At 40.0% G+C, this 27,483-nt stretch overlaps 1 protein-coding gene across 3 annotated transcripts; it reads right to left on the reverse strand.

Annotated features, from left to right (window-relative positions):
• Positions 1–5,507: 5,507 nt before the first annotated feature.
• LOC120395895 (guanine nucleotide-binding protein G(t) subunit alpha-3) lies at positions 5,508–27,129 on the reverse strand. Of its 3 annotated transcripts, XM_039520703.1 has the most exons (9): positions 26,567–26,887; positions 26,400–26,473; positions 26,236–26,278; positions 19,155–19,296; positions 15,662–15,819; positions 11,843–11,971; positions 9,631–9,760; positions 9,097–9,250; positions 5,509–7,927 (listed from the first exon to the last, which is right to left on the reverse strand). In XM_039520703.1, exons 3-9 carry the CDS (start codon positions 26,238–26,240, stop codon positions 7,737–7,739), a joined length of 909 nt encoding a protein of 302 aa, XP_039376637.1. In that variant the 5' UTR covers positions 26,241–26,278; positions 26,400–26,473; positions 26,567–26,887; the 3' UTR covers positions 5,509–7,736. The 3 variants fall into 3 exon arrangements, with proteins under 3 accessions (XP_039376635.1, XP_039376637.1, XP_039376636.1); XM_039520701.1 differs by lacking the exons at positions 26,400–26,473; positions 26,567–26,887 and adding an exon at positions 27,042–27,129 and having other exon boundaries at positions 5,508–7,927; XM_039520702.1 differs by having other exon boundaries at positions 26,400–26,887.
• Between the last annotated feature and the right edge of the window lie 354 nt (positions 27,130–27,483).

Genomic DNA, 27,483 nt, shown 5'->3' on the forward strand with positions numbered 1-27,483 from the left:
ACGCTAATAAGAGTTATATGTCCCTATGGACAGGAGAATAGACTGCAGAGTATTTAATCCAATTTAGTAGATAAAGAATTTATTTTTACAGAAGAGTGGCTGATTCAGAGGTCTAGAGGGAATGTGACCTTTTGAGACTCTATATTTGAGACTTGACATCAATTATTTGCTCCTAGCCTAGGAGCAATGTAGAAAAACTGTGTGTAATCTCAGAGCATGAAAATGTTCTTTGTGTCTTTCTCTAGTGACCTCTTTGGCCCTGATCCAGCAATGCACTTAAGCACATGTAGTTCCACTGATTACAGTGGGATTGCTCACATGCTTAAACACATGCACAAGTGTTTCCCTGAAGTGGAGCCTTTGTGCACTGTGGTGGCAGGTTATTTAGCAGGAAATATTCCATCCTGTGAGATACAGTACTGCATAATTATGTGCATCACAGAGCAGATTACTTCTTTCTCAGAAGCATCTTTCAACTGGCAAGTGTCAGAGATAAGATGGATTGCTAGACTGTTCTTCTATAGTGATTGCTTGGTAGGACCAGAAGGGGGCCGATCCTGGCATTCTGATGTGGGAGGACAGTTGATGTGAATGGGAGGGGAGGAAGATGAGGGAAGTAAAAAAACCCCAAAAGATTGGAGAAATGAAAGGATAAGGGCTAGGAGAAACCTAAGTAAAATAAAAATCAATGAATAAATATATTATTTGTGTCATTAAATGGTCCCTTACCACTGTTCAGTGGTCACAAAATCATGTGCATAGAAATTTCACATGTACCTTTGTTTCCTAAAAGACAAAAGCAGTCAAGTTTGTATATCATTATTTTTAATCATATGGTTAAAGATACTTTTAATCAGTGTCAGACATAAAAAGTACAGTCTTAGCCACTGTTTCTTTAGTCTCTTTGGTAAAAGACTATAAAAACCCCTCTTATCTAGCTTGAAGGTTAATGTACAGCACTGCATCTTCATATCCATAATTTAGCAAAGGGATGCAGCATACAGTACATCAACTTTATTTACTTCATACACTGATATAAAAACAGCACAAAATGCAAACTGTCCAATGCATGGTCTCAGTAAGTCTTTACAAAGACTTTGACTTGGATTTCCAGTTTCATTCAGCAAGTAAAAGTGATGTAAATGTACATTTCTGACTCAAAAGATTTCAAAACCTTGGACACTGACTTACAAACAAGGCGGGGTGGGTCATATGGGTGCCCGTTCAACATCACAGCAGCTTTTATAAGATCACAAGGGTGGTGCCCGCTTCAAGCGCTGCTTCAGCAGAGGTTCACTATGGATAGTGAGTCTCCTACACCTGCTGAAACCCTACTAGAGGAGACAACGAGTGCTTAGTCTTGACCTATCGCTACTTCCATTGAATGCTCCCAATGGTAAAATTGCCACATTCCTGGGTGCATTTGAAAATCCTAACCTCTGGTTTGTAAATATGTGAACACAAACAAGAAATCACTGTGTATTGTATTTCATCTGAAAGGTACAATGAGAGGCTATGTCTATCCTGGTAGAGTAAAATAGCACTTTCTTTTTTATTCCTTTTGTTTTGCAGTTCTATTATTTCACTGTACTTGTGACACAAACATGATTGAAAAGCAAACTCATACTACAGGTGGGTGTAAAAAATAACCCCTCTCCATCTAATAACGTTTGCAGTGCTGTTGTAGCGGTCTGGGTCCCAGGATACGAGAGAAACAAGGTGAGTGACATAATCTTTTTCATTGGATCAACTTCTGTGGGTGACAGAGACAAGCTTTTGACTACACAGAGCTATTCTTTAAAGCTGTGTGACTCGAAAGCTCATCCCTTTAACCATAGAAGTTGGTCCAATAAAATATATTACCTCATCCACCTTGTGTCTGTCCAATAATAGCAGTAATAATAAACTAAGCAAAAGTGCAATCCTGATTTACTCTCCCATTTAGTTGTGAGGAGGGCAAAGGGAGAGGGTGATGTGAAGGAATATATATGTTAGAGCTAGTGACTATTACCACTTATTTTCTTTAGATTCTTTCAGCTTGTTGATTTTCAAATACAAATGAATACTCTGTAAGGAGCAAACTAATCAGCAAAATAATCTTTTTTTTTTTTTGGTCTGAATTTCAATGGTAAACAGGTCTTGCTACTACTGGGTAACAGCAGTAGCATGATTTAATGACTAGGACACGAGCCTGCCAATCAGTAGACCTGGCTTCTATCCTCAGCTTTGCCACAGGCCTGCTCTTTGACCTTGACCTAGTCACTTCATCTGTCTGTGCGCAGTTTTGCAAAATAGTGTGTAATGAAAAGAAATGATGGTGTGTGTGTGTGTGTGTGTGTATATATATATATATATATATATATATAATATAGAAAGGAAGTTTTTCTTATGTATGCCTCTCAACTGATACAGCATTCCAGAACTTTGCTGAAACAGCTTCAGGGTTGTGTAAACCATGAAATCTGGTCTGTGTGTCTGGTCTGTGTAAATAGCAGGATGAAGCAGAGTGTCATGAGGACTTCAGAAAAGCAGACCTTGACTCCCTCATAGAACTGATGGGTAGGATCCCCTGGGAGAATAACATGAGGGGGAAAGGAGTCCAGGAAAGCTGGCTGTATTTTAAAGAATCCTTATTGAGGTTGCAGGAACAAACCATCCTGATGTGTAGAAAAAATAGTAAATACGGCAGGCCACCAGCTTGGCTTAACAGTGAAATCCTTGCTGATCTTAAACTCAAAAAAGAAGCTTTTTAGAAGTGGAAGATTGGACAAATGACCAGGGAGGAGTGTAAAGATATTGCTCAGGCATGCAGGAGTGAAATCAGGAAGGCCAAATCACACTTGGAGTTGCAGCTAGCAAGGGATGTTAAAAGTAATAAGGACTTCTACAGGTATATTAGCAACAAGAAGGTGGTGACGGAAAGTGTGGGACCCTTACTGAATGGGGGAGGCAATGTAGTAACAGAGGATGTGGAAAAAGCCTTTTTTTGCCTCTGTCTTCACCAACAAGGTCAGCTCTCATACTACTGCACTGGGCAGCACAGCATGGGGAGGAGGTGACCAGCCCTCTGTGGAGAAAGAAGTGGTTCAGGACTATTTAGAAAAGCTGGACGAGCACATGTCCATGGGGCTGGATGCACTGTGTCCAAGGATGCTAAAGGAGTTGGCAGATGTGATTGCAGAGCTATTGGCCATTATCTTTGAAAACTCATGGCGACTGGGTGAGGGACATGATCATTCCCCTCTATTTGGCATTGGTGAGGCCTCATCTGGAGTAATGTGTCTAGTTTTGGGCTGCACACAGCAAGAAGGATGTGGAAAAATTGGAAAGAGTCCAGCAGAGGGCAACAAAAATTATTAGGGGGCTGGAGCGCATGATTTATGATGAGAGGCTGAGGGAACTGGGATTACTTAGTCTGCAGAAGAGAAGAGTGAGGGGGGTGGGTTTGATAGCTGCTTTCAACTACCTGAAAGGAGGTTCCAAAGAGGATGAATATAGACTATTCTCAGTGGTACTAGATGACTAGAACAAGGACTAATGGTCTCAAGTTGCAGTGGGGAAGGTTTAGGTTGGATATTAGGAAAAGCTTTTTCACGAGGAGGGTGGGGAAGCACTGGAATGGATTACCTAGGGAGGTGGTGGAATCTCCTTCCTTAGAGGTTTTTAAGGTCAGACTTGACAAAGCCCTGGCTGGGATGATTTAGTTGGGGATTAGGTCCTGCTTTGAGTAGGGGGTTGGACTAGATGCCTCCTGAGGTCCCTCCCAACCCTGATATTCTATGATTCTCTGAGGGAAGTGTTAACTTCAGGTGCTCCCCAAGACAAACTGACCAGCAAAAACCCAAGGCCACAAAAATAGACCACTTCTAGCAACTTGAGGGAGCCAGTAGGATTAACAGTGGCGAATAAAAGTAAATAGATAAAAAGTAAGTTTTAGTAAGTTAAACAAAATGCATTACTTAGGTTAGTTATTATGATTTATGCATAAAATGTTTATCCAGGAGTTTAGAAGGGATATGTACGCAGATGAGGTAACTCAGTCTGCGTAGAACAGAAGAGAAAAGATAGGTCATTGACAATAGGAAAGTGGATAAAACATAGGGGAAGAACATAGCTGAGACCAAAAACTTGGAAAAAGTTGCCCTGTTCCCAAGAGAGGTAACTTGATCAGTTTCTTTTATTGGCTTATCTGTTTTTCCATGCATGTGTAACTTATAGGTGGTATAGCAGTTTTGTCTTAAAACATACAAAATAACAGTCACCTTAGAGACTAACAAATTTATTTGAGCATAAGCTTTCGTGGGCTACAGCCCACTTCTTCGGATGCTGTAGCCCACGAAAGCTTATGCTTAAATAAATTTGTTAGTCTCTAAGGTGCCACAAGTACTCCTGTTCTTTTTGCAGATACAGACTAACATGGCTGCTACTCTAAAACCCCAAAAAATAAAGGCTACAAGTCTAAATTGGCATGGATCTCCTTTGTCACCCAACAAGACATAATGTTTTTATTTGTAAAGTGCTTTGAGATCCATGGATGAAAGGATCTGTATATGATGTAAGTGGTGTCATTAAAGTATAAGGTTTTCTTTTTTCCCCTTGAAGTCAGTGTGAGCAAGATCAGTCCCTTGTATAATAACTTACTGAAGGCAGACTGGAATGATTTCTTGAAGATAACAGAATCTTGATGGAGGATTTAATGCTGAATATAATCTCTATTACAATTGTATCCATTCTCATGCACAGTAATTTGGGAGAGTATCTAATCAGCAATGTTTAGCCACCGTGTGCATGTATGTGCATACAAAATATATAAATTATATTATGGTATTGCTTGAATGGCATTGTATATTATTGGACTGGGAGCTTGAACTGTGTGTCTAGAAGGAATTATGTCTAATCCATTTTTATTTAGTGTTCCATTACAGACACTGGTAGCAGCACAGAACTGATACTGAAGTTTATCCATGAAGTTTTGCCATATATTTTAAAAGGCGAAAAATGGTGTCAACACGCCCCCATGTGGTTGTAGACTCCTATACACAGTACCAGAGAGAGACTACCGTTTGCTCACTATTTGGGAGCGATTTAGAGGCAAATCAATCAGTTCAGCATCAAATCCAAATAAAGTACATGGAGATTTAGTGTTTTTTCTTTAAATAATCCTGCTGCCCTGTTACACTGCAAAATGAAATGAATGTACAGAATTGCTTTCCCCAAAAATCCTACTATCTCAAGTGGATTATGAAAATGTTTAATGATCATTTGTTTCATTGAGGCTTGAGACAATCTGAAAGGGATCCCTGGGGGTTTTCCTTGCTTTGCTGATATAATTGCTGCTGTTCTAACTTAGAATTTTAGGTGCACTTTGTTTTAATCAGGATTTCTGGGGAAAAAACAAAAACTCAACAGTTCTACCGGTAGATGTCAGATCCATGATGTGACACTGTAAATTTTGGTAGGTACCATCTGATATGGCTATTACTCATGTTTGCTGGTTCTGTGTGCAGATTCAAGAAGTGTTATGTATTACAAAGTAATCAATTATATTAATTATGGGTTTTTTAAAAGAAAAAAAAGCAATTGAGAAATCAGGAATTAGTTCATTTTTAATAATCTGTTCTCTATTCCTAAATAAATCAGTATTCAGAGATAGATGCATAATCTCTAGGCCTGAAAGTGTTCTCAACACTTTCAATCTCTCTTTGCTGTGAATGGTGACTTCAAAGAGAGTGGATGGCTCTCAGTACCTCACAGAACTGGGCCCATAGTAAATTTCTTCTTGTGGTGATTTTAAGCAAGTTGATGAATTTCCTTAGTTGGCAAAATTAGATCATTTTGCAGTGAAGGGCTGTATTCGGTGAGAGATTTGCTTCTGACAAAGTTTGCAAATATTTGTGAAAAGATCAGGTTTTGCATGCAAATATTCCTGAGGGAAAAACTGGTCATTTTACAGGCATAGTCTTGGTTCTGGGTACAATAGATAATGCCTTTCTGACAGCTGAGATCAGAAGTTCTCTTAAAAGTCATTATATTTGCACTTTTGGGAGCATTAGAATAGTTTTGGTGTTGGGCCCGCAATGCTGGAGCTCATTCCTGTTGTTGGCTTCCAAGATCTCAAGTTTAAGAACAAAGAAATTGCCATTCTGCATCAGAGCGATGGGTCTTGAAGCCTAGAATCCTGTCTCTGAGAGTGGTCAACACCAGATGCTTCATAGGATGCAGCATAAAACCCCACAGTGTGCAATTTACATTTGTTGAACTTCAGGGCACAGTATAAGGTCCATTCATTTGCTCATGCTCTTGCTTGAAGTGGTGTGAACGATATAATAAATAACGCATGTGTTTTTCAATTATAAGCAAGGGTTTAAAAAAGGCATTCAGAAATTAATTTTGATGCTGCCACTCTTGACAGGGTTCATTTTAAACATGATTTGTTGATTTAAAGTCATCCCAAGGTGCTGGCATTGAATACACATTACTGAATACACAAATAATGAAAGTCAATGAAAGGACTGCAATTCAGAAGTTAATAGAAACACAGATATTAGGAATGGCAGACCCTACTGTATTTGGTCATCTTGTGTAATGCAGGACTGTCCACTACACTCCATTTTCTAGTGTTCTATTCAGTTTAGCTTTAAAAGACCCAAGTGAGAGACTATACGAGGTCTAATGGGTGTTACTGTCAAAAGGATTTTCCTGAAACTAGGACTAAAATTTTCCTTTCTTAATTTTATTCCACTAATCCTACATTTCAATCCTCTCCCTCTTTGGCGTTTGCCCCTTCATATGTTTGTTTATATGTTCTCTATACCCCTTAACTTTCTGCACATATATAGATCTTTCAGTCATCCAAGATGGCAGCTATCACGCTATGACCAGAGATAACTGGTTTCAGAACCTTAAACTCATGTCTTAGCAGCTACAAAGAAAGATTTGCAGTTTATCCTTAAGGGATATACTGTAAGGTATATCTCTAATTCTGCTCTACCACATATCAATGATTTTTCCCAAAATTGGATGCCTCATGCTTCCAATATTACATTTTTTTAAAATTCAGTATATAGCTCTTGTATGAATTATGTATGTATTTCTACATATATATTCCGTAAACTTTGACACATATAATAATATTGAGAAATCTGATTTGCATTGCTGCGCCATAAGCCAACTAAATACAACAATCTAAAATGCCATCGGGGCATGTTATTCTATATTTGCATAAAAATTGTTGTATTAATGCAACATAATTTTGAACCATCAATGTAACATGAAAACACAAGAAAACTGAACTGAAATGACTGGATAACATTCAGAGATATGTTTTTAAATATTAAGGTTTTCTTAAACCTTAAAAAAACCCCACACAACCCTTCTTGCATATTGTCTTTCACTTTCCACCACTTTCCCCCCATCATTGAAGAATACAGGGCCTTATCTTGAGAAATGCTGATCAACTTTAACTCATATTGATTTTAGCAGGAAACTCCTACTGATTCCAATAAGAGGTATGGGAGCACAGACTCTCTCAACATCAGGATCATATAATCTCATGACACTCCTTACAGGGGTCTTTGTTCTACAATGCAAACTACATCCAAGGTATAAAGTTATATCTAACCAAAGCCCAGCTGACAGCACTTTCTCTTTCCACCACAACCAACATGCAGGATAAAGAGTGGTGAGAAGAGAGAGGTAGAGGAAGATAGAGAGGATGGAGCTGAGGGAGCAAATGGTTAAAAGAGGCCACAGTCTTTCAGGTTTTCTTTGATTATGATGTCTGTTACTGCATTGAAAACAAACTTGATGTTCTGGGTGTCTGTGGCGCAGGTCATATGAGAATATATCTCCTTGTCTTCTTTCTTTAAATTCAAGTCTAGGAACTGCTTCTTGATGTAATTTCCTGCATCTTCAAATGTGTTTAGTCCTAGTGGGAGACAACAGCAGATGACAAACATTTTTCATCAAAGGCTTCATAGCAGCTGATAACAAACAATTCTGTCAGGAAGATAACTTGAGGCACCCAGGCCTGAAAATTCTGAAATTAAGTTAAGCACCAAAATTCATATTTTTTCATGTAAATAATTGGTCTGGTTTGGGGCTTGTCAAAAGGAGGAGAGCAGTAAGTGTGAGAAACAGAGGAAGAAATGAGGAGAAAATAGCAGGACAAAAATGGAAAGGAAAAAAAGAGTTGAAAATAGAAATGAAAAGGCAGGTGAGAAGAAGAAATAGGAAAAAGATCCAGAAAAAGCAAGACAGCCAAATAGGTCTAAGGATTCAATATTTGTTTCTTTACGTAATTTTCCTGCATTGTATTTGTGCTTCCCTAACGGAAAGAAGGATCCTGGAAGGAGGTTCAGGGGAACCTTAAGCCAAGGGCAGAATGTGGAGGAGAAAACTTTTGCTGATTGCTGCCTGAAGACAATGGTGGACCTCAGTCATGTTTATGCAAGGCCAGATCCTAAGCCAGTATCAGCATAGCTCCACTGAATCTGGCTCATATTGTTTAACCATATGGCCTCAAAACTGAGTAGGAATTTTGGGTAGCCAACTTGAGACACCTTTAAGGGGCCTGAATTTCAGAAAGTGCAGGAGAACCCATATTCTGAAAATCAGGCCCCTGTGAAAGATATTCCAAGTTGGGCACTCAAAATTACTAGTCACTTTTGAAAAATTGGGCCTTAATGTACACATTAGGATAACAGTCTGGAGCATGGCACTGTTTTTCTTATGGTGGATTGTAACTTGACTTAACATGTTCTGCTGCTCCAGCCTGTAACAGCTTTTTTCTATATCCATAGAAATTATAACCTCCTAAAAGCACCAGCATTCACACATTTTACACTATATCTTTACGTAATGCAGAAAAAAGGGGCCAGATTCAGGCCTGGTGTAAGTAAGTGAAACTCCATTGACTTCAATGGTGTTGCACCTGCTTATGTTGGTTCTGAATTTGGTTGGATGTGTATTAGTATAGCATCCACACAGAATGATAACATAATGCCCTTTTGCCCTAATAACCTTCTGATAGCTCTTGGCAACTTTGCCGATGCTGATTATTTTAATGTATTTTTCATCTTGAAACCTACACCTTACCATCATATTCTGGAAAGCAGACACTGAGCTGAACTTTTGTTATTTTTTCTTGGAAGAGGTCCTTTTTATTTAGAAACAGCACAATGGAGGTGGTAGCAAAGTACTTGTGGTTACAGATACTGTTGAACAGGTGAAGGCTTTCATGCATTCTGTTCTGTTAAAATGCAAAAGGTGCCGATTAGAAGCTGACAGAGTCCATCACCTTGTGTTACTTGTACTCTGATGTGCTCTTCTATCAATATACCAGTATAGTGTGTTAACCGTTAAAAGGAGGGTATTAGGAAAGGGAACATAAGAATGGTTATACTGGGTCAGACCAAAAGTCCATCTAGCCCAGTATCCTGTCTTCAGACAGTGGCCAATGCCAGGTGCCCCAGAGGGAATGAACAGAACAGGTAATCATCAAGTGATCCATCCCCTGTCGCCCATTCCCAGCTTCTGGCAAACAGGGAAGGGAAGGTTTCTAATGTGCCATCAGAGAACACATTAAATCTTCACAACTCACAAGAAATTTTTTTTTTCCTTCTGACTCACCACATTTTTATCTTCCACCAGGACCATGTCATAGGCACTGAGTGCAGCACAAAATATGATGCAAGTAACTCCTTCAAAGCAGTGAATCCACTTCTTTCTCTCTGATCGCTGTCCACCCACGTCAAACATTCTGGGCAGAAAAAATAACATGCATACGGTGTGTAACAGTAGATAACTGAAGACACACTCGCACCTCCAAAGTACACAAAGTAACTAGAGATGGATGGATATTGTAAAATATGTAGCTGGCTCAAGCCTTGGGTGGGCACTATTCTCCTTCCCCCTTGGGGAAGCCAAGCAGGCCTGCATTTTTTCTTCCAAATGTGTATTGGGGATCCAGTACAAACCAAAGCCCTACTTCTCCAAGGAGCTATGTGTGGCTGGCCCCATGCATTCATGCAGAGCTCCAGTTAAGTCACTAGGGCTCCGCAAAGGTAAAGGAACCCATCCACCCAGAGCTCGGTGCAGGAGTGGACGTTAAATTTCCCATTGAAATGAATGGGGGAGGCGGCCCTTAGTAATAGACACAGGCAGGGAGCCTCCCTAACCTTAAAAAAAAAAAAAAAACAACGCAAATCCATTATCATTTTCTTTGTTTAATTCTTGTGCATGTGGCGAGCTGGCAGATCGATCAATAGAAAGCATAGGAGTAAAGGGAATCCAACCTTGGTTGACCTAGCAGTAGCAATTAAGGCTCTGAGTTTTAAAGGTATTTAGGTATTGCTGCGCTCATCATTGCAATGCCTAACTGATTTAGGAGTCAAAAATCTAATGTTTGAAAGGGATTTAGTCACTTAGGAGCCTTTGATCATCGAGCTGAGCTATGAGGTACTTGTATATTTTTAATATGAACCTTTTCAAAATTTGTTTAGTTGGAAGTATAGGTGTGTTGACAGGGGGATGTTTTACTCTGTGTCTGGAAAAGACCTTAGTTGGAAGCAGACATAGCCAATTTTCAAGCATAAGGCATAATTATGACAGCTGGTCATTAATTTTTCATCAATGTTTATTCAATGAAAAATGCAGTTTCTTCAAAATCAAAATTTTCTGAGGAAATTTTTTTAAATTTTTTTCTCAGTGATAAAATCCAAGTGGAGTCAACTCAAATTGAAACATATTAGTCTGTCACATTGAAACAGTTTTGTTTTGGGACCATTTGACATTAATCTGCATTTGCCTAAATTACTCGCAAGAGTTCTGGTTGAGGTGACTCATGCCCCCATTCTCCCTTATGAGCTGGGCTCCCTGGCTGGACTACATCTCTAATGGTGCCCTGCAGTTTCCCCTTTCCCTGTCCAGTTGAACTGTCACAGTGCATCATGAGAATCCCATGACAGTGGTGGGAGATGGAGTCCAGCCCATTGAGGGGAATGAGGCACCCAAACTAGGAGGTAGCGGGGGAGTTGTGGAGGTAGCAGTTAGATATTGAACAAAGCTGAAACTAAATATTGTGATTTGGTTCAACAAACTGAAATGAAACATCAAAGATTTCAAAATGTTGGACCATTTAGTTTTGATCAATATTTTTCAGAACTTTTGTTCCAAGAAAATTGATGACATTTTGATTTATTTTTCTTCTTCCTGATTCAGGATGAAAACAAATGTTGAAGTATTGGAATTTCACACCAGATAGAAATTCCAATTTTTGACCCACACTAATAATTTTCAATTCCAATTCAAATCATAGTTCTTCTTGCTGTTTAAAAAAAAAAAGAAGAAAGTAGATGCAAATCCGTAATAGTAAAATGTTTGCATGCTGCTAAAATCATTTAGGTAACCAAATTTCACAGGAATCACAAGGCACCATGCAGGTGGCACAGCATGAAACCTATTCTTAGACGTTTGCAAATGTAAAGATGCCCTTTTAGGTCTGCTGCTGCAATCCGTACTCAGACAGGAAGACTGTGGGAGTTTTGCCTGTGTATGGACTGCAAGATTAAACCCTAATTCAAATTCCTCAGGGATCTCTTAAAAAGCATTTCATTATGAACTTAAACTTGGTAAGTTTACAACACAGTATTTTGCTTGTTTGTTATGAACTATCAAATAAGTAATAAAGGGTTCAAAGATACCATAACTGAGTTATTAACATACCGGCCTTTTTGGATAAGTAGCATCCAGAGGAATCAGGCTTTTGTAATTATTTTTTCAACTTTTTACAAAGAGCTTGAAATGTGACAAACCCACCAAAAAGCATCAGAGGGTTTTGTACCTGAAGTTCATATCTTTGAAGGAAAACTGAGTCTCAATAATTCCAGTTGTTTTCACTCTTGAGCGCAGAACATCTTGGTCATTGGGAACATATCCAGGAGCTGTCAGCCTCTCCAGATCATTGAGATAGCTAAAGAAATTTAACAGAGTTTAGTAATCCGTGAATCAAAGGGGATTTCTGATACCAATAAAACAGTGTTTTTTTCCCCCAATATAAATGGGCCTGTGTTTGCTTCTCTTTCTCTCTTCCACACCTGTAAACTGGGAGAAACTCCACTGAAGTCAGAGTTACACTTGTGTCAAAGCGTTTATTTGGACCCATTCTATTCTCACATACAGAGTGGTATCTCAGATTTCAATAGGGATCTGCCCTGATAAAGAAGAAAAGAATTTAGTCCCATGCATTCAACATCTGCTGGAAAACTTCAGCTCCAGCACATCTTTAATCTTCCTCCAGAATGCTAAGAAAGCACAGGTCAGAAAGGTAGGTTGTCTAGTTAACTTAGTTCAATCAGGGGTCGGCAACATTTCAGAAGTGGTGTGCCGAGTCTTCATTTAGCACTCTGATTTAAGGTTTTGCGTGCCAGTAATACATGTTAACGTTTTTAGAAGGTCTCTTTCTGTAAGTCTATAATATATAACTAAACTATTGTTGTATGTAAGGTAAATAAGATTTTTAAAATGTTTAAGAAGCTTTATTTAAAATTAAATTAAAATGCAGAGACCCCTGGACCGGTGGCCAAGACCCGGGCAGCGTGAGTACCACTGAAAATCAGCTCACGTGCCGCAGGTTGCCTTCCCTTGAAGTAGAAGTTGCCATCATGACAAAATCCCTCTGATAGAAGGAGATCTGCCAGGAAACTGAGCATCAGACAATGCTATAATATCTTCCCTCTTCTAAATGGAATAATGTCATAATGAGTGAACTTTATGTTTCAGAAGAATTCACAACTAAGGTTCATTTCCCTGCAAATGCATGAATTTACAAGTTGAAGGTCCAGGAATGTGTGTCTTCTTTATTATTAATTACTATTGTTAATTCACATGGATATTATAGTAGCACAGGGAGGCTTAACCCAAGTTGGGGGCCCATTTTGTTAATATCCTCACAACACCCCATTACATGGGAGTACCATCCCCATTCTACCACGGGGTAAACTGAGGCACATAAATTTAAATGCCTTGCCTGGAATAACACAGGAAGTCTGTGGCAGAGCCAGGGATTGAACCAGATCTCATGAGTCTTGAGTGTATTGATCATCCTGAAGCTCACCCTTCTCCTATCCCTTTTAACTTCAAGTAAAGGTTTAGAAATGGCTCATCAGTAACCCAACTCCCTAACATGTAAAGATTCCCTCCATTAAGAGGTTAAAAGCTAACATAAAGAGAGTTATGAACCAGCAACAAAAAGGAAGGCAAGAACTTTTTTTGGCTTATAAGTATATTGACTCTTACACCTGATGTCCAAATAGCGACAAAAGGTAAAGGCAAAATATATCAGTTTTGATATGTGATCTAACAATGGTGTCAGCATCTTCAGACCTCTAGGATGTCTGTGAGCTGGCACTTTTGCAGTGATTTGTTTATCAAGGCAAACAAGGAATGTAACCGGAATGGCCGTCTCTCTGATGTTTCTTAGGCTTTGTGCTTTTTTCATCTCTCACACAAGGTCCATCCAGCATGGGATGTGCCTATGTACAGTTCAGCTAATCAGAACTACAAAAGCAAACGCCGCAGCTCACCATCCTAATCTGGCACTGTTTAACATACCTGCAAATTTAAAAAGTGCAAGTGCTGGGATTTCCCAGTCCCTGCAGGTTAGTAAACAAATGGGATTTTCATATTGTAAACCGAATAGACCTCACAGAAGGAAGAGTACTTCAGCTCATCTGAGCATTTCAATGACAGCCTGTTATGTATGTCCAGCAGAAATGGCCAACCTATTGTTTTAAAATTGTCATCTAATTCTTGTTCGTTGGGTCTAAATTCCTGTTCTCTGAGCACGTGGCCTAGCAGTTACTCTAGCCAGAGGTCAGTTTGTGGGAGTCAGGAGCCACGGCAGTCCTCACTATGTATAAAAGTAGTAAAGCACAAGTGTATATGCTAGTCAATATACACGCACCTTGGGTCTTCTTAAACACAAAAACAGTCAAGGGCCTAAACAAGTCAGAGGCTTTAAGTGCTAGATCTGTCATTCCATAGTTCAGGCTGCAACTGAATTTCTATGATAACCCTAGTTTTTTTCCCCCGTTACACTGACGTTAAATTTGGATAAATTGTGTCTGACTCCAAGGTAAAAATTTTCAGCCAAATTTGAACTGATTTGGACAAGGAATTTCTAAATTATGATACCCTAAAAATACAGATGGCCTCCAGAGTTCAAGAAGTTTAAGAAACACAAACAAACAATAAAAACACCAGAAAGAAGGAGAGTGTCCAAACTTACTCACCTAACAAAAAAGTTCAAAGATCAGTCAATGAAACTCTTGGGGCCAGATCCTCAGCAGGTGTAAATTGGACTCTCTCCATAGAAATCAGTGGAGCTATACTGAATTACACCATCTGAGGAAGTGGCTTTCATTATGTATTATTTGTATTACAATAGCATCTAGGGGCCACAGTTATGGATTAGGTTCCCATCGTGCTAGGCCCTGAACAAAACACAGAACAAAAAGATGGTCCCTACTCCAAAGCACTTACAATCTAAGTAGTTTTAAAAGTAATTTAAGTGCAATTTTAGAATGGCTAGTTAGCTCCAGTAGGCTTTAATGGGAAAACTCACTTGCACTTTAATGGTGCAGGATCATGGTCTGAAGGTCTGATTTTTCAAAGATATTTACACACCTAAAGATGCATATCGGTATCTAGTGGTATTTTAGAAGTATCTATTATCTCTTCATCATTTACCACTCTACCAATCTTGTGTCATCCACACATTTTTATCAATGATTTTCTTCTTACTTCCTGATCATTGATGAAAATCTTGACTAGCATCAAGCCTGTGTGGTGTATTGAACATTGTGTTAAAATTACAAGCTATCACTTTAAGTTTGCAAGGAGTTTGAAGGGAAGTGGATGACCTGGGTCTTTCAGAGTCAGTCTCCAAGAGCCAACCTAAAGCAAGGTGGGATGAGTTCTGTCTCTCTACTTTCTCACTGTTTTTGGTTCTTTGTGTTATGGTTCTGGATTTTAAGAAATAAATTAGTGTCACGTTGCAACTGCCACCTTCCAGAAAGAATATTTTTTTATACAATTTCTCTGATTGAATGTTGTGAACCTAATAACCTAGTACCAACCTCAGGGAAACCCCACTAGAAAACACTCCCTTTCAATGATGATTTCCCATTGATAACTACTTTGAAATCTGTCAGTTAGGCGTTCTTAATCCATGTGATTGATATTGTATAGTACTAATTCTTTAGTCTGACTGTTGTGTAGTACTAAATCAAATACCTTACAAAAGTCTAAGAATATTTCAACTATTTTATTAACCCAATTTCAAAGAATGAAATATCCTTTTATCATTACTTGTTTTCTTTGTTTAAATGTGACTAATGCATCATAGGCAAATCAAAAATTGGCTTGGGTTTTTTTCAAGTTACCAGGCATTCATTTTCACCCACCACATCTGATGCATCCCTGCCTTTCTCCCAATATTTAGGCTATATTTCCTATATTTCTGTGACGGCAATAATAAATGAATGTCTAGTAGAAACTACCCTTTAAAGGCTCTGGTAAAGACTATCTAATTTTAGGTCTTTTTTGAGAGCACATCATTGTAAAAGCTAAACGCTCTTAAGGTATAATTCTTGTCACTTACTAAACTGCTGAGTCGTTGAGCTGATATTCTGCTGCCCTTTCAAAGCAGGCCTGGATTCCAGGGTCACTCCACAGTCGCTTTATGATTTCAGACAATTCAGGAGTCATGGATCCATCCTCTAGAGAATTTGCCATAGTGTACAGTTGTCTTTCATCTTCCTAAAGGGAAATTTCAGTAAGTAGAGTTCAAACATATTGTGGTCCTTGATCTCTTTCTGAAACATACTTATTTTATAATGAATCATAGTGGTTTAGGAATTTCTCATTCTTGTAGTGGGTTTTTTGTTATTGTTATTATGTTGATCTGTGGAACTTTTCTGTGTGTGTATGGGGCAGGGAGCACATACACACACCTGCATGGCCTCACATCTTATCACACCACTTTCTGGTGCAGGTCCAAAACAGGACTTAGGAGAACATCCTCTGGCTTTCTGTACCACAGGTCAATTCCATCCTAATACAGTAGAGCTATTCACAGCAGATCGACATGGCAAGAAAGATTTTTTTATGTAGTATCAGAGACATGTCGTCTGAACTAAAGTGTTAGTGAGATTTAAGACTTAAATATTTCTTAAGAATATTTTTAATGTAATTGGAAAAAAAAAATTACACGGGTTTTGTTAGCTTTAGGGCACTACAACTCTCCCCCGTGCCCCCAGCTGCTAAGTGAATCAAGCTAATGAATGCATTTCCCTTCTGATGTGGACTTTAGGGAAAGAACCTGTAATTGAAAAAGAAAAGAGTGGCAGTTTTAAATATATTATTCATAGTTGTGTGTGTCCTGTTGTAATTAATCAAGAAAAGACTGCAGGCAATGTACTATGAGGAAAATATATATTTTTTCAATACCTAATGGCTTAGAAGCAGAGTTTAAATAAAGAGCTTGATGATATATAAGGATCACTTGATATACTGTCATCTCAGTGGATAATTATAGAAAATAATCCCTTACCATCATTTCTCATCAAGCTAAGTAATATAATAAGACAATTGAAATGACTGCAACCAAATAGCCTCATAGTTGTTTGAAAAATTTCAACCAAAAATTATGGTTTCTTCATAAATGATTGTCCCCCCCCCTAGAAAATTTCATTTTCAATTCTAAATTTCAATCTTTCAAATGGGAAATTTAGAAATGTAAGACATTTTTATTTCGTTTAATTTCAAAATGAATTTTTTGTTTTGATTTTCAAAAAGAGACAGATTTTTTTAAATTTCTGACTTTTGTTTTTCCTTCTTTATGCCCCATTTTCCTTTTTGCCACCGAATACAATAGAAAGACTTGGTTTTTGTTCCCACTTTTCCTTTTTCTTTTCTTCACTCTGTAATTTTTCAAAACTTACTCAGCTTTGGAAAAGTAACAGACTTGCAAAATTGAAACACTGGAATTTTGACACTGGAACTTTTCCAAAAGTTGGACAAATTTTGACAAGTTATAATGAAAAAAAATGAGAAACAAAATAAAACAAAAACATTCATTTTATTACATTCGGTGGTGAAAACAGGAAGAGAAGAGTGGGAGAGCGAAAAACTAAAATTCCAAAGTCAGAAAATCCAAAACTTTATTAAAATTTTATTTTGATTTTTTTTAATGAAAGTTCAGTTTTGAAGTCTGCAAAACAGAAACAGATTCAAAATTTTGAATATTTTTGGTGAAATTGTTTTTCCATTTTTGATTGTTTAGCCACTCCCCTGTTTTTCTTCCTTACCCATTGTTTTGTATCTTCACTAAAGGAAAAATTCATCCCTGTGCAGAGGACAAGCATAAGGCTGTGCATCACTGTAGTCCCACATTAGTCTTTTTTAATGTGGGTATGTCTATATTGCCAAAAAAAAAAAAAAAAAGACCCATGGCAGCGGGTCTCAGAGCCCAGATCAAATGACTTCGGCTCGCGAGACTCACGCTCTGGGGACAACAATGACAACAATAGACATTTGGGCTCAGGCTGGAGTCCAGGCTCTTGAAACCTGGCAAAGAGGTGGGCCCCAGAGCCTGGGCTCCAGCTTGAACATCTGTACTGCTATTTTTATCCCCATAGTGGGAGCCCCGGGAGCCTGGTTCAGTTGACCCAGGCTCTGTGACGCGCTGCCATGTGTCTTTTTTTTTGTGTGTGCAGTGTAGACAGAACCATTTTTTGGGGGTGGGGGGAGGAATAGCTCAGTGGTTTGAGCATTGGCCTGCTAAACCCAGGGTTGTAAGTTCAATCCTTGAGGAAGCCACTTAGGGATCTGGGGCAAAAATTGGTCCTGCTAGCAAAGGCAGGGGGCTGGACTCAATTACCTTTCAAGGTCGCTTCCAGTTCTAGGAGATTGGTGATGTGTAGGCCTCATTCACACCATCAGTGCAGAAGTGAATTTTTCCTTCTTTTGTGTGATCTATCTTAACTATTTTGAGAGTCCCTCAGGGCAAGTATCTAGTCTTCTAATATTTTTTTGCAAAGCACCATGCACATGTATGAAGCTAAAATAATAAGGCAAACATTTCAAAGGTGGGTGCCTAATGCAAGCACCTAAATGAGTTGTTTGATTTTCACATCTGCCGAATACTCCAAACTCCTATTAATTTGAATGTGTGTTCTAGCTGTTCAACACCAGGCTACTAAGTTAGGTGCCTAAGTAAGGATGTAGAAACTTACTTTTGGGCACACAGTTTTGATAGTGTTGGCATTTACCTAGAGTAAGATGCAGCAAGCCTTTGACTGAATGAGATCAAGGTGTCCTAAGTCCAAGTCTTGTGTTCTAACCATTGGAACAAATTGCCTATTCTCTTTTTAATTTTTGAAAGTTGTTTTGTTTTGTTACTTTGATCTGTACTCAGGGACTGGAAAGTACCAGCACCACTACTGCCACCAGCCACCCTAATGGGGATGGAGAGGGAAGTGAGGGATGGAGATTAGGTCATGTCTTCCTCTGTGCACTAGCAGCAGAACTGAGCAGCCACATAGGGGAGGAGACGCTGCACCCCTTACAGATCCAGTGGTAGGTGTGCTGCTTCTGCACAATGTGGGAGCTCTGGGAAGCACAAGCGGGCAGTGTAACTCTGTACTACTCTCCCCATGGCTCAGTGACCTTTCAGCCCCCAAACTGAGCCCCCAGATTTGTCCATAAAAGGGAAATATTCATTGCACTTCCCAACAACAGTGCAAAAGTAGCTGTTAAACACAAAGGGATTCTCTCTCTCTTTAGTGGCGAGGGGATGAGTTACCAGTTTGGATTCTGGTCAACGTTTGTATAAATTGAATAACATTTTGCTCAAAAGTTTAGATCTCCAATCTCATGGGTCAGCCTTCAAAAAAAAAAGTTCAGTTCAATGTTAAATGTTACAATTCAGATGCTTAAGGACACTGTGACACAAATAAAATTCAAGCAGAATAAATGTGTCCACTATAGTAAAACAAAGGCTGAGCTCTTTTGCTATCCCATAGGCATCCATTATCTTGATACAAAAGTTCGTATTTGTATGCCTGTTTCAAAGGCACAGATGTCATACTCACTCTACTGGCAGGGTTTTTATAATCAATCCCTAAAGTGGACATCGCCTTCACGATAGCCAGGATGGATTGCAATATGTTACTGTAAATAACAGATCTGAACTCCATGCATTCCTGATTTGAGAAGCCATCTTTATGGATGATCCTGAAAAACAGAAAAACAGATCTCAGACAACTTTCAAGTAAAGGTTCAAGAAGAACGGGATAACAAGTGTTTTTGAATTCTGTTCGAATACTAAGAAGAACGTAAGGTAGCTTGCTTTAGTAGAACCATTTGTAAATCAGGAAATGTGAAGCCAAATGTGAGTCTCTGTAGTCAGCCAACTCTTCAGGCTGGTGAAGAGGTGGGTAGATCCGAGACCACTATTTCAACACATCTCTGCCCACGTACCATCCGGGGCACCTGCACATCTACCAATGTGATATATGCCATCGTGTGCCAGCAATGCCCCTCTGCCATGTACATTGGCCAAACTGGACAATCTCTACGTACAAGAATAAATGGACACAAATCTGACATCAAGAATTATAACATTAAAAAACCAGTAGGAGAACACTTCAACTTCCCTGGTCACTCAATAACAGACTTAAAAGTGGCAATTCTTCAACAAAAAAATGTCAAAAACAGACTCCAACTTGAAACTGCAGAACTGGAATTAATTTGCAAACTGGACACCATCAAATTAGGCCTGAATAACGACTGGGAGTGGATAGGTCATTACTAATTTTACCATACTAATTCCCCCTACTGTTACTCACACCTTCTTGTCAACTTTGAAATGGGCCACCCTCATTACCACTACAAAAGTGATATTTCATCCCTTGGTATTCTACTGTTAATTGAATTGTCTCGTTAGACTGACCCCCCACTTGGTAAGGCAACTCCCATCTTTTCATGTACTATGTGTATATATATGCCTACGTCTGTATTTTTCACTCCATGCAGCTGATGAAGTGGGTTCTAGCCCACAAAAGCTTATGCCCAAATAAATTTGTTAGTCTCTAAAGTGCCACAAGAACTTCTTGTTGTTTTTGCTAATATAGTAGGGCACTAGCAGGGAACAGTCCTCGGGCTAAAGGGAGCAAAAGGACTGGGATGGCAGCTCTCTTATTCCACAGCCAGATGGACAGTAAGGGTGAATGGAAGATCTAACACTGAGGGATAGATGGGAACTTCATGATCTGTCCGAGTTAGGGGTGGTGCCTAATTGCACTGCTCCAGAAGCAGCCCAGAGAACAAATTGTTACTCACGCCAGGTCTACACAACAGACCTATACTGGTATAACTATGTCGCTCAGAGGTGTGAAAAATCCACCCCCCTGAGAGACATAATTATACCGACCTAACCGTGCTGTGTAGATGGCGCTATGCTGATGGGAGAGGTTCTCCTGTTGACATAGGTACCGTCTCTCAGGGAGGTGGATTAACTACACCAACAGGAGAAGTTCTCCCCTTGGCATAGTCGCGTCTGCACTTAAGTGCTACAGCGGTGCAGCTGCGCCGCTATAGCACGGTACATGAAGACAAGCCTTCTGACATGATTCCTCACTGGCTCTGGAGGGGAATAAGTTACTTCCCCCCATTTTAGGGTGCAGCTTACTCCCTGCTGTGCATCCAGCCAGGTGTTTGGCTGGAAATACAGGGCAGAGCGCCAAGGCTACTCCCACTCCCTGCCCACTTACTCAAAGGTGAAGAAAGGGTACCAAGTGAGCTACTCCTGCTGTTGCCCTGTATCCAGAGTTACCCTCCAAGCAGGGCGAAGTAGGACTCCCTGCCCAGCAGAATAAGGGCCGTGACAACGCAGCTCTGAATGAACAGAAGTGTACAGAGAGACTTTTCTTGCAAGGGACAAGCCTACACTAGGGCCTTGTTTACACTACACACTTTTGTTGACAAAACAGTAGAGGTGTACACACCACAATGCTCCTTCTGCCGACAAAACTTTCCTGATTTGCCGACATAATAAAACTACCTCGACGAGAAGCAAGGAGCTTTTTGCCGCAAAGTTATATCTATGAAGAGTCAGTGTAGACACGTCACTTGGTTATGTTGCTATAAATCAGGGGTCAGCAACCTTTCAAAAGTGGTGTGATGAGTCTTCATTTATTCACTGTAATTTAAGGTTTCACGTGCCGGTAATACATTTAACGTTTTTAGAAGGTCTCTTTCTATACGTCTATAATATACAACTAAACTACTGTTGTATGTAAAGTAAATAAGGTTTTTTTAAATGTTTAAGAAGCTTCATTTAAAATTAAATTAAAATGCAGAGTCCCCCGGACTGGTTGCCAGGACCCGGGCAGTGTGAGTGCCACTGAAAATCAACTCGTGTGCTGCCTTCGGCACCCGTGCCATAGGTTGCCTACCCCTGCTGTAAATGGTCTCCAGGAGGTCTCCCACAATGCCCTTCATGACCGCTCTGGTCAGCAGTTAGTACTCTGCTGCCCTGCACCCAGATACACGGGAATCCACCCCTCCTCCTTTAAAGACCTGGGAATTTTTGAAATGCCACTTCCTGTTTGCTCGGCATGGACAGCTTACATCACATCTTTCCAGATGACAATGGCGGCTCCACGCAGCAAATGCTCTCCTGTTTGGAGCACACCTGAGTTGTTGGATCTGCTGGTACTGTGGGGAGAGGATGCTGTGCAGTCCCAGCTGCACTCGAGCTGTAGGGACTTTTATACCTATGGTCAGATTTCTCATGGCATACTTGAGAAGGGCTACAAATGGGACACGTAGCAGTGCCATGCAAAGATAAAGGAGCTGAGGTAGGCATATCAGAAGGCAAGGGAGTGAAACTGTTGCTTTGGTGCTGCACCGAAAGCTTGATGCTTCTATAAGGAGCTGGTTGCCATCCTCTTCAGTGACCTCACCTTTACCACCAAGAGCTCCATGGATACTTCAGTGGGGTTGGGGACTGTGGACAGCGGACTCAACCCCAAGGACGAAGTCGTATATGAGGAGGTTGAGTTGAGAGTAGGCTAGAATGGAATGTCTATGAATCCTATAATATCTCTGACCTGAATCACACGAGAAAAGGCAAAGATACAACTTTGCATACAGTGGGGTACCAAAAACCTCTCTCTAAAACAGTTCCAAAATAGCTTAAAGCCTACCTTCCATTCTGGAAGTGCCTAGTGATTTGAGTGACATTCTCAAAATGAATATATATTGGCTCTGTTTCAAAGCCCTTCTAAGACAGTGGAAGGCTTCAGAGACTCCCATTGATTTCAGTGGGCTTTGGCCCCAGAATGAGAAACCTCTAGAAATGTTCAAAATCAAAGACAAAATGAATGCCAGTTGAATGTAACATATGAGCCATGTACAGGGTACATGGTGGGTATGGAGTCCCATGGAGTACTTATTGGGGTGAGTTTAGAATGTCCATGTTGGTCATGAGTGGCAAACCAGGTCATGAGAAAGTCGTCCAAATGAATATCAAAAAAACCTTCACATTGTACCATTCCATCGCACTTTCTGTATATCCGATTTGTTACAGAAAAAATGATTTCCAATATGTTTTCAAGATATTTTGGAACTTGTGCGGAGACCTTTATAGCCCTCCATCTATAAAAATCAGGTACTTTAGTACCTACAATGGCATGAAATATAAGGAAACTACAAACTACAGTACATTCAAAGCCTAAGGTTGGCCGTTTTACTCTGCATGCCCCTTAGCAGTGCGTGCAGTAAGGTCTGTGTGGAAGTTGTGGGATTAAAAGAACACATTTTTACTGTCTGTTTTGAAGGGTGGGGGGTTGTGAACATCTGAAGGGAAGACAGGCAAATGCACTTATACTTCTCAAACAGTCATTTTAAATATTGTTATTATCCTTAAAAGCATTTGAACAACAAAGAAAGAAAGAAAATAGAGGGCCTCAAAATAGCACTAGCTTCTGTAATTACAAAAAGAAAAATACTTGTTTTCTCTTGAGGCTTTTATATTTATATTCACGTCCTCTGGCAGCATCCATGCTACCCACCTCGAGGCATAGTTAGTCAGTAGCAGTCCCCTATTCTCTCTATGTATGACTTTAACAAGCAAGGAAACATTTTCAAATGCACGCTCAAAGCATAGCCTTCTTTAGAGAAAATTTAAAACCAGTAATATCACCTTGTAAATTCTCAGAAGGATAAGAACAGTTTTAACAGCTGAAGAATTATCTTCCTTAATCCTAACGGAAAATTAGCTTTTTCTCTGCTAAGACTGTGAGTCTCCTTTATGTCTCAGAGGATGTTACAAAAAGCATACAGAAGTCAGTGGAATAATTCAGACTTCAGTGGGGTTTGGATCAGGTCTACAGATATCTCTGTCATGATGAATAATAGAAAGTATAGTATTGTAATGTATTCATTAAAAATCAGATTAGTAGTATTAGGGCTAGTCAAAAATTTTCTGTCAAAACTGTTTTCTGACAGGAAAGTTTTCAACAAAACAATTTTTTTGGAAACAGTGTCTGCCTCCATGGAGAATTTTGACATTTTTTTGAAAAAACAAACACCTGACAATCAAACCATTGAATATTGAAATATTTCAGGTTTTGGCCAACATATTTTGGTTTTGATATTTCACCAAAAAGTCAATTTTTCCATGGAATTTGTTAACAAAAATGAAAACAATTTTTGTAATAATTTTCTATGGAAAAAAAACCCATTGTCCACCAGCTCTAAATCTTATAGACATGGGGCTTTAAAAATGACATAGAGCCTTTCAGGTTTACCTCTAATGCCATCAGGTAAAATTAGCCATCAGATTTCTCACAGTTCCCAATTCAGTAGAACAAGCTTAAGTTTAGCCCTATTCAGCAAAACACTTTAGCACAACTTCAGTGGGAGTTACGTACATTTTAAAGCACTTTGCAGAGTACGGATGTGCTGCTCAATCAGACTTACAATGAAGGAAATAAAAAATACATGATCTTACGTGAAACAGAAAAGTTGGCAAAAACATTTGGTGAAAGCTATGGTGATGTTATTAAAATTGTCCTGCTGCAAAACCAAAGGGAAAAAAAGTAAAAAAAAATGCCATTATGGCATTTATCCCTGTGCCCAACATTGTCCAAATTACTCTTTAAATGGGTCAATAAGAATGTCAAATAACCAGAAAAATGTAAATAAGAGATAAAGTGTTCCCTCTATTAAAAATGCTCTCCTTAAAGATGTTTACATTTGAACAGATTGATACCAGTAATGTGGCAGCATGCTCAAATAATTACAATGGTTATGGCTCTGGAATTTTGTGATTACTCTCTGTATTTTTCAGATAACTATAAAAAGCAATTTTAGGCAATAATTCACAAATTCACCTGGAAAAATAAGCCCTGATTAAACAATACGATTTTATGAGATTGCAAATGTAAAGGAGGACATGGGCTGCACATTTAAGTAGGAGCTATGTTGCCACTGGCTTGGCACAGTTGAGTTACCTCTTTAAACTACTTCTTTAGCTACCTTTACAAAAACTGGCTGGCTTAGGTACATGTAAAGGAATGTGAACAGCCTAGCTATAAATATAAAAAATAGTCCACGATGAAGTGCCTAGTCCAACTCCCTTTGAAACCAATGGAAAAACTGTCATTGACTTCAATGGAAGCGGGACCAGGCCCTTGTTGAGTGAACAGTTACTGCACTAGGTTTATCTGGGGTAATGGCACAATCAAAATCCCCAATGAGTGTGTGTGAAGGGATATTACCCTTTGGATGATCCCACCTGCACTTCCCAGCATGCCCAGCTGGGACCATGGATGCCTGCAAGTGGGGTAGGGCCATCATCCCAACTTCTTCCCTTGCCCTTTGGAAAGGTTTGCATCCGTGGGTGCACAAAGACATCACTCCCTGCACTTGTCCCTAGACTTGGTGCAAAATGTGCAATGGGGTTTGCTTGCATCTCCCACGCTGCACAGGGCACAAGGGTCAGACACAATCTTTGCCTTTACTAGGGAGTTGGCTATAGACAGGAATTAGAGTAATTCTGTGACGATCAACAGTGATCAACACTCTGAGAAGCAAAGCATAGATTTATGAGTTCAGTTATACTCCTTGATCTAATACTCATGGCTAAGGCTATGTTTTAGTCACAGGTATATTTAGTAAAAGTCATGGACAGGTCATGGGCAATAAAACAAAAATTCACAGCCTGTGACCTGTCCATGTCTTGTACTATATGCTCTTAAATAAAACTTGGCCGGGGGGGCACCATGGGTGCTGGGGGTTGGCCCTGGGGGGCACCGCAGTTGCTGGGTGGGGCAGCCTGGGACCGCCGCTGGTGCTGGAGGGTGGGTGAGCAGTGACACATGCCCAAGGACCTCCACTGTTGCTGGTGGGCGAGGGGTTGGCAGGACTGGCAGGCTCCCTACCTGGCTCCGCATAGCTCCCTGGAAGCAGCCGGCATGTCTGTGCAGGTCCGAGGGGGAGGGAAAGTCAGGGGGGCTTTGCATGCCGCCCCTGCCACTAACTCTGGCTCCGCAGCACCCATTGGCTGGGAAATGCAGCCAATGGGAGCTGCGTGGGCAGTGCCTGCAGGCAGGGGCAGCATGCAGAGCCCCCTGGCCTCTCCGTCTAGGAACTGCAGGGACATGCTGGCCGCTTCTAGGGAGCACCCCCACGAGGTAAACACTGCCCTGCACAACAACCCCCAGCCCTGATCCCCCTCCCACACCCAAATTACTGCTGCTGCTGGGCTTGGGGGGATGTGGTGGCCTGGGACTGCCCCAGCAGCAGCTGTTGCAGAAATCACAGAGGTCATGGAAAGTCACAGAATCCGTGACTTCTATGACCTCCATGACAGACACACAGCCTTACTCATGGCTTGATGCAATTCCTGTGGAAGCTAATGGAAAGACTGTTTGACTTCAGTAGTAGTTGGATCAGTGCAAGATTTGCCAAATATATTTGATTAGAAAATCAGCTATATATCTCCGATCATTTTGTATTTAGCTTTGTATGTTGGAATTGGAAGTTGATTTTAATTTTTTTTTTTTGCATTTTATTTGTAAATAAAATTACTGTTAGCTAAGACAGTTGCTATAAATACTGCAAATATTCAAATTTTATAACTGAAATTAATATTCATGTACCTACTTCATTTGTTTCACAATAGTGCTCTTTCCTGATTCTCCAGCACCTGCAAAAAAGCAATATTCAAAAATGTTACTGATACATGAATAACTCTAATAGACATTAAAATAATCTTGCAAATTCCATAATTTCCATGGACAAAAACTGGGAAGGGGAGAGACACATACTGTCTTTAGAGACATCATTTCATCTCGTAGAATCCTCTTTCATTTTAAATCAAGATGTATGTTGCACTGAAATCCTAATAGAAATATCATTTGTAAAAGCTAAAAGAACACTGACAATTAAAAGAATATAGATTTTGGAAACAAAGAGAAAAGAAAATGGGCCCAACTTATGTTCTGTCAGCATCCACTGGGCACTTGAAGCATATGAGAGCTCAACTTAGCGAATAAAAGGCGCTTGATCCTGCATTACATTGCATGGTGGGGAAAGTTTACATTTAGTCTATATTTAGAACCATCACGGGTGCAAACCCATTGTTGCAGATATAACTCCACTCTCTATGCACCGTAACCTTGGACTCTCATGTAGAAGGGAGAGTGAGTGTGTGTGGAAAGTAGAACCCCAACAAGCTTGCTCAGTTTAGGAAGAACTCTGTATCTGCCCAGAGCCCCATTGACTTCACTGAGGTTCTGCCTGGGTGGCTGGGTCTGCCTGCATAAAGTCAGTTGTAGAACTGAGATCAAGATTTGGGAGTGGGTGGCCTTATTTACTTGAACCTGGCCCTCCTACTCAGGTGCAAAATGGCAAACAATCACAAAATGATCTCCCCCTGCTGCAAAGCAAGTGTAGCTGCACTTACTCACCTGAGAAGTTGTCAGAGCCCAGATTGGGGAGTAGCAATGTCAGCAGCTCAGGCGAGTAACTTACTTCCCACATCTAGGTCTTAGGCCCTAATGTTTCAATATTACAAAAGGGGGCATAATTTGGGGGGCTAAATACCAGGAATTCAAGGAACATGATTTTCCATTGCCCTGCTCTTTGTCAGTTACAGCACAAGTGCAAAATACTTTTGATTTACCCTCCTTTGGCGCAGATGTAAATGACTGCACCCAGTGGAGAATCAGGCCATTGTTATTCCAACTGAATGTTCATTGGCTGAAGGGAATGAGTTGATAAGTATTTTCTAAACAGACTTTTTTTAAAGTTCACAACATTTAAATGTCAGCAAACGAGTCACAACAACCAGCAAAACATATGCAAAACATTCTTCTGAAACCCATGCTCTGAGTGGCAGAAAGCACTTGT

Source organism: Mauremys reevesii, linkage group 1 (genome assembly GCF_016161935.1).
Source record: "Mauremys reevesii isolate NIE-2019 linkage group 1, ASM1616193v1, whole genome shotgun sequence".
In the NCBI taxonomy this organism is placed as follows: Eukaryota; Metazoa; Chordata; order Testudines; family Geoemydidae; genus Mauremys; species Mauremys reevesii.

Coding starts and splice junctions, on each gene's coding strand:
- LOC120395895 (XM_039520701.1), bottom strand. CDS start 27,114: ATGTGGGAAGTAAGTTACTCGCCTGAGCTGCTGACATTGCTACTCCCC. Junction 26,279..27,041: donor GGGCTCTGACAACTTCTCAG/GTGAGTAAGTGC, acceptor GCTTTTTTGCAG/GTGCTGGAGAATCAGGAAAG. Junction 9,251..9,630: donor TGGTGGAAGATAAAAATGTG/GTGAGTCAGAAG, acceptor GCATTTTAACAG/AACAGAATGCATGAAAGCCT.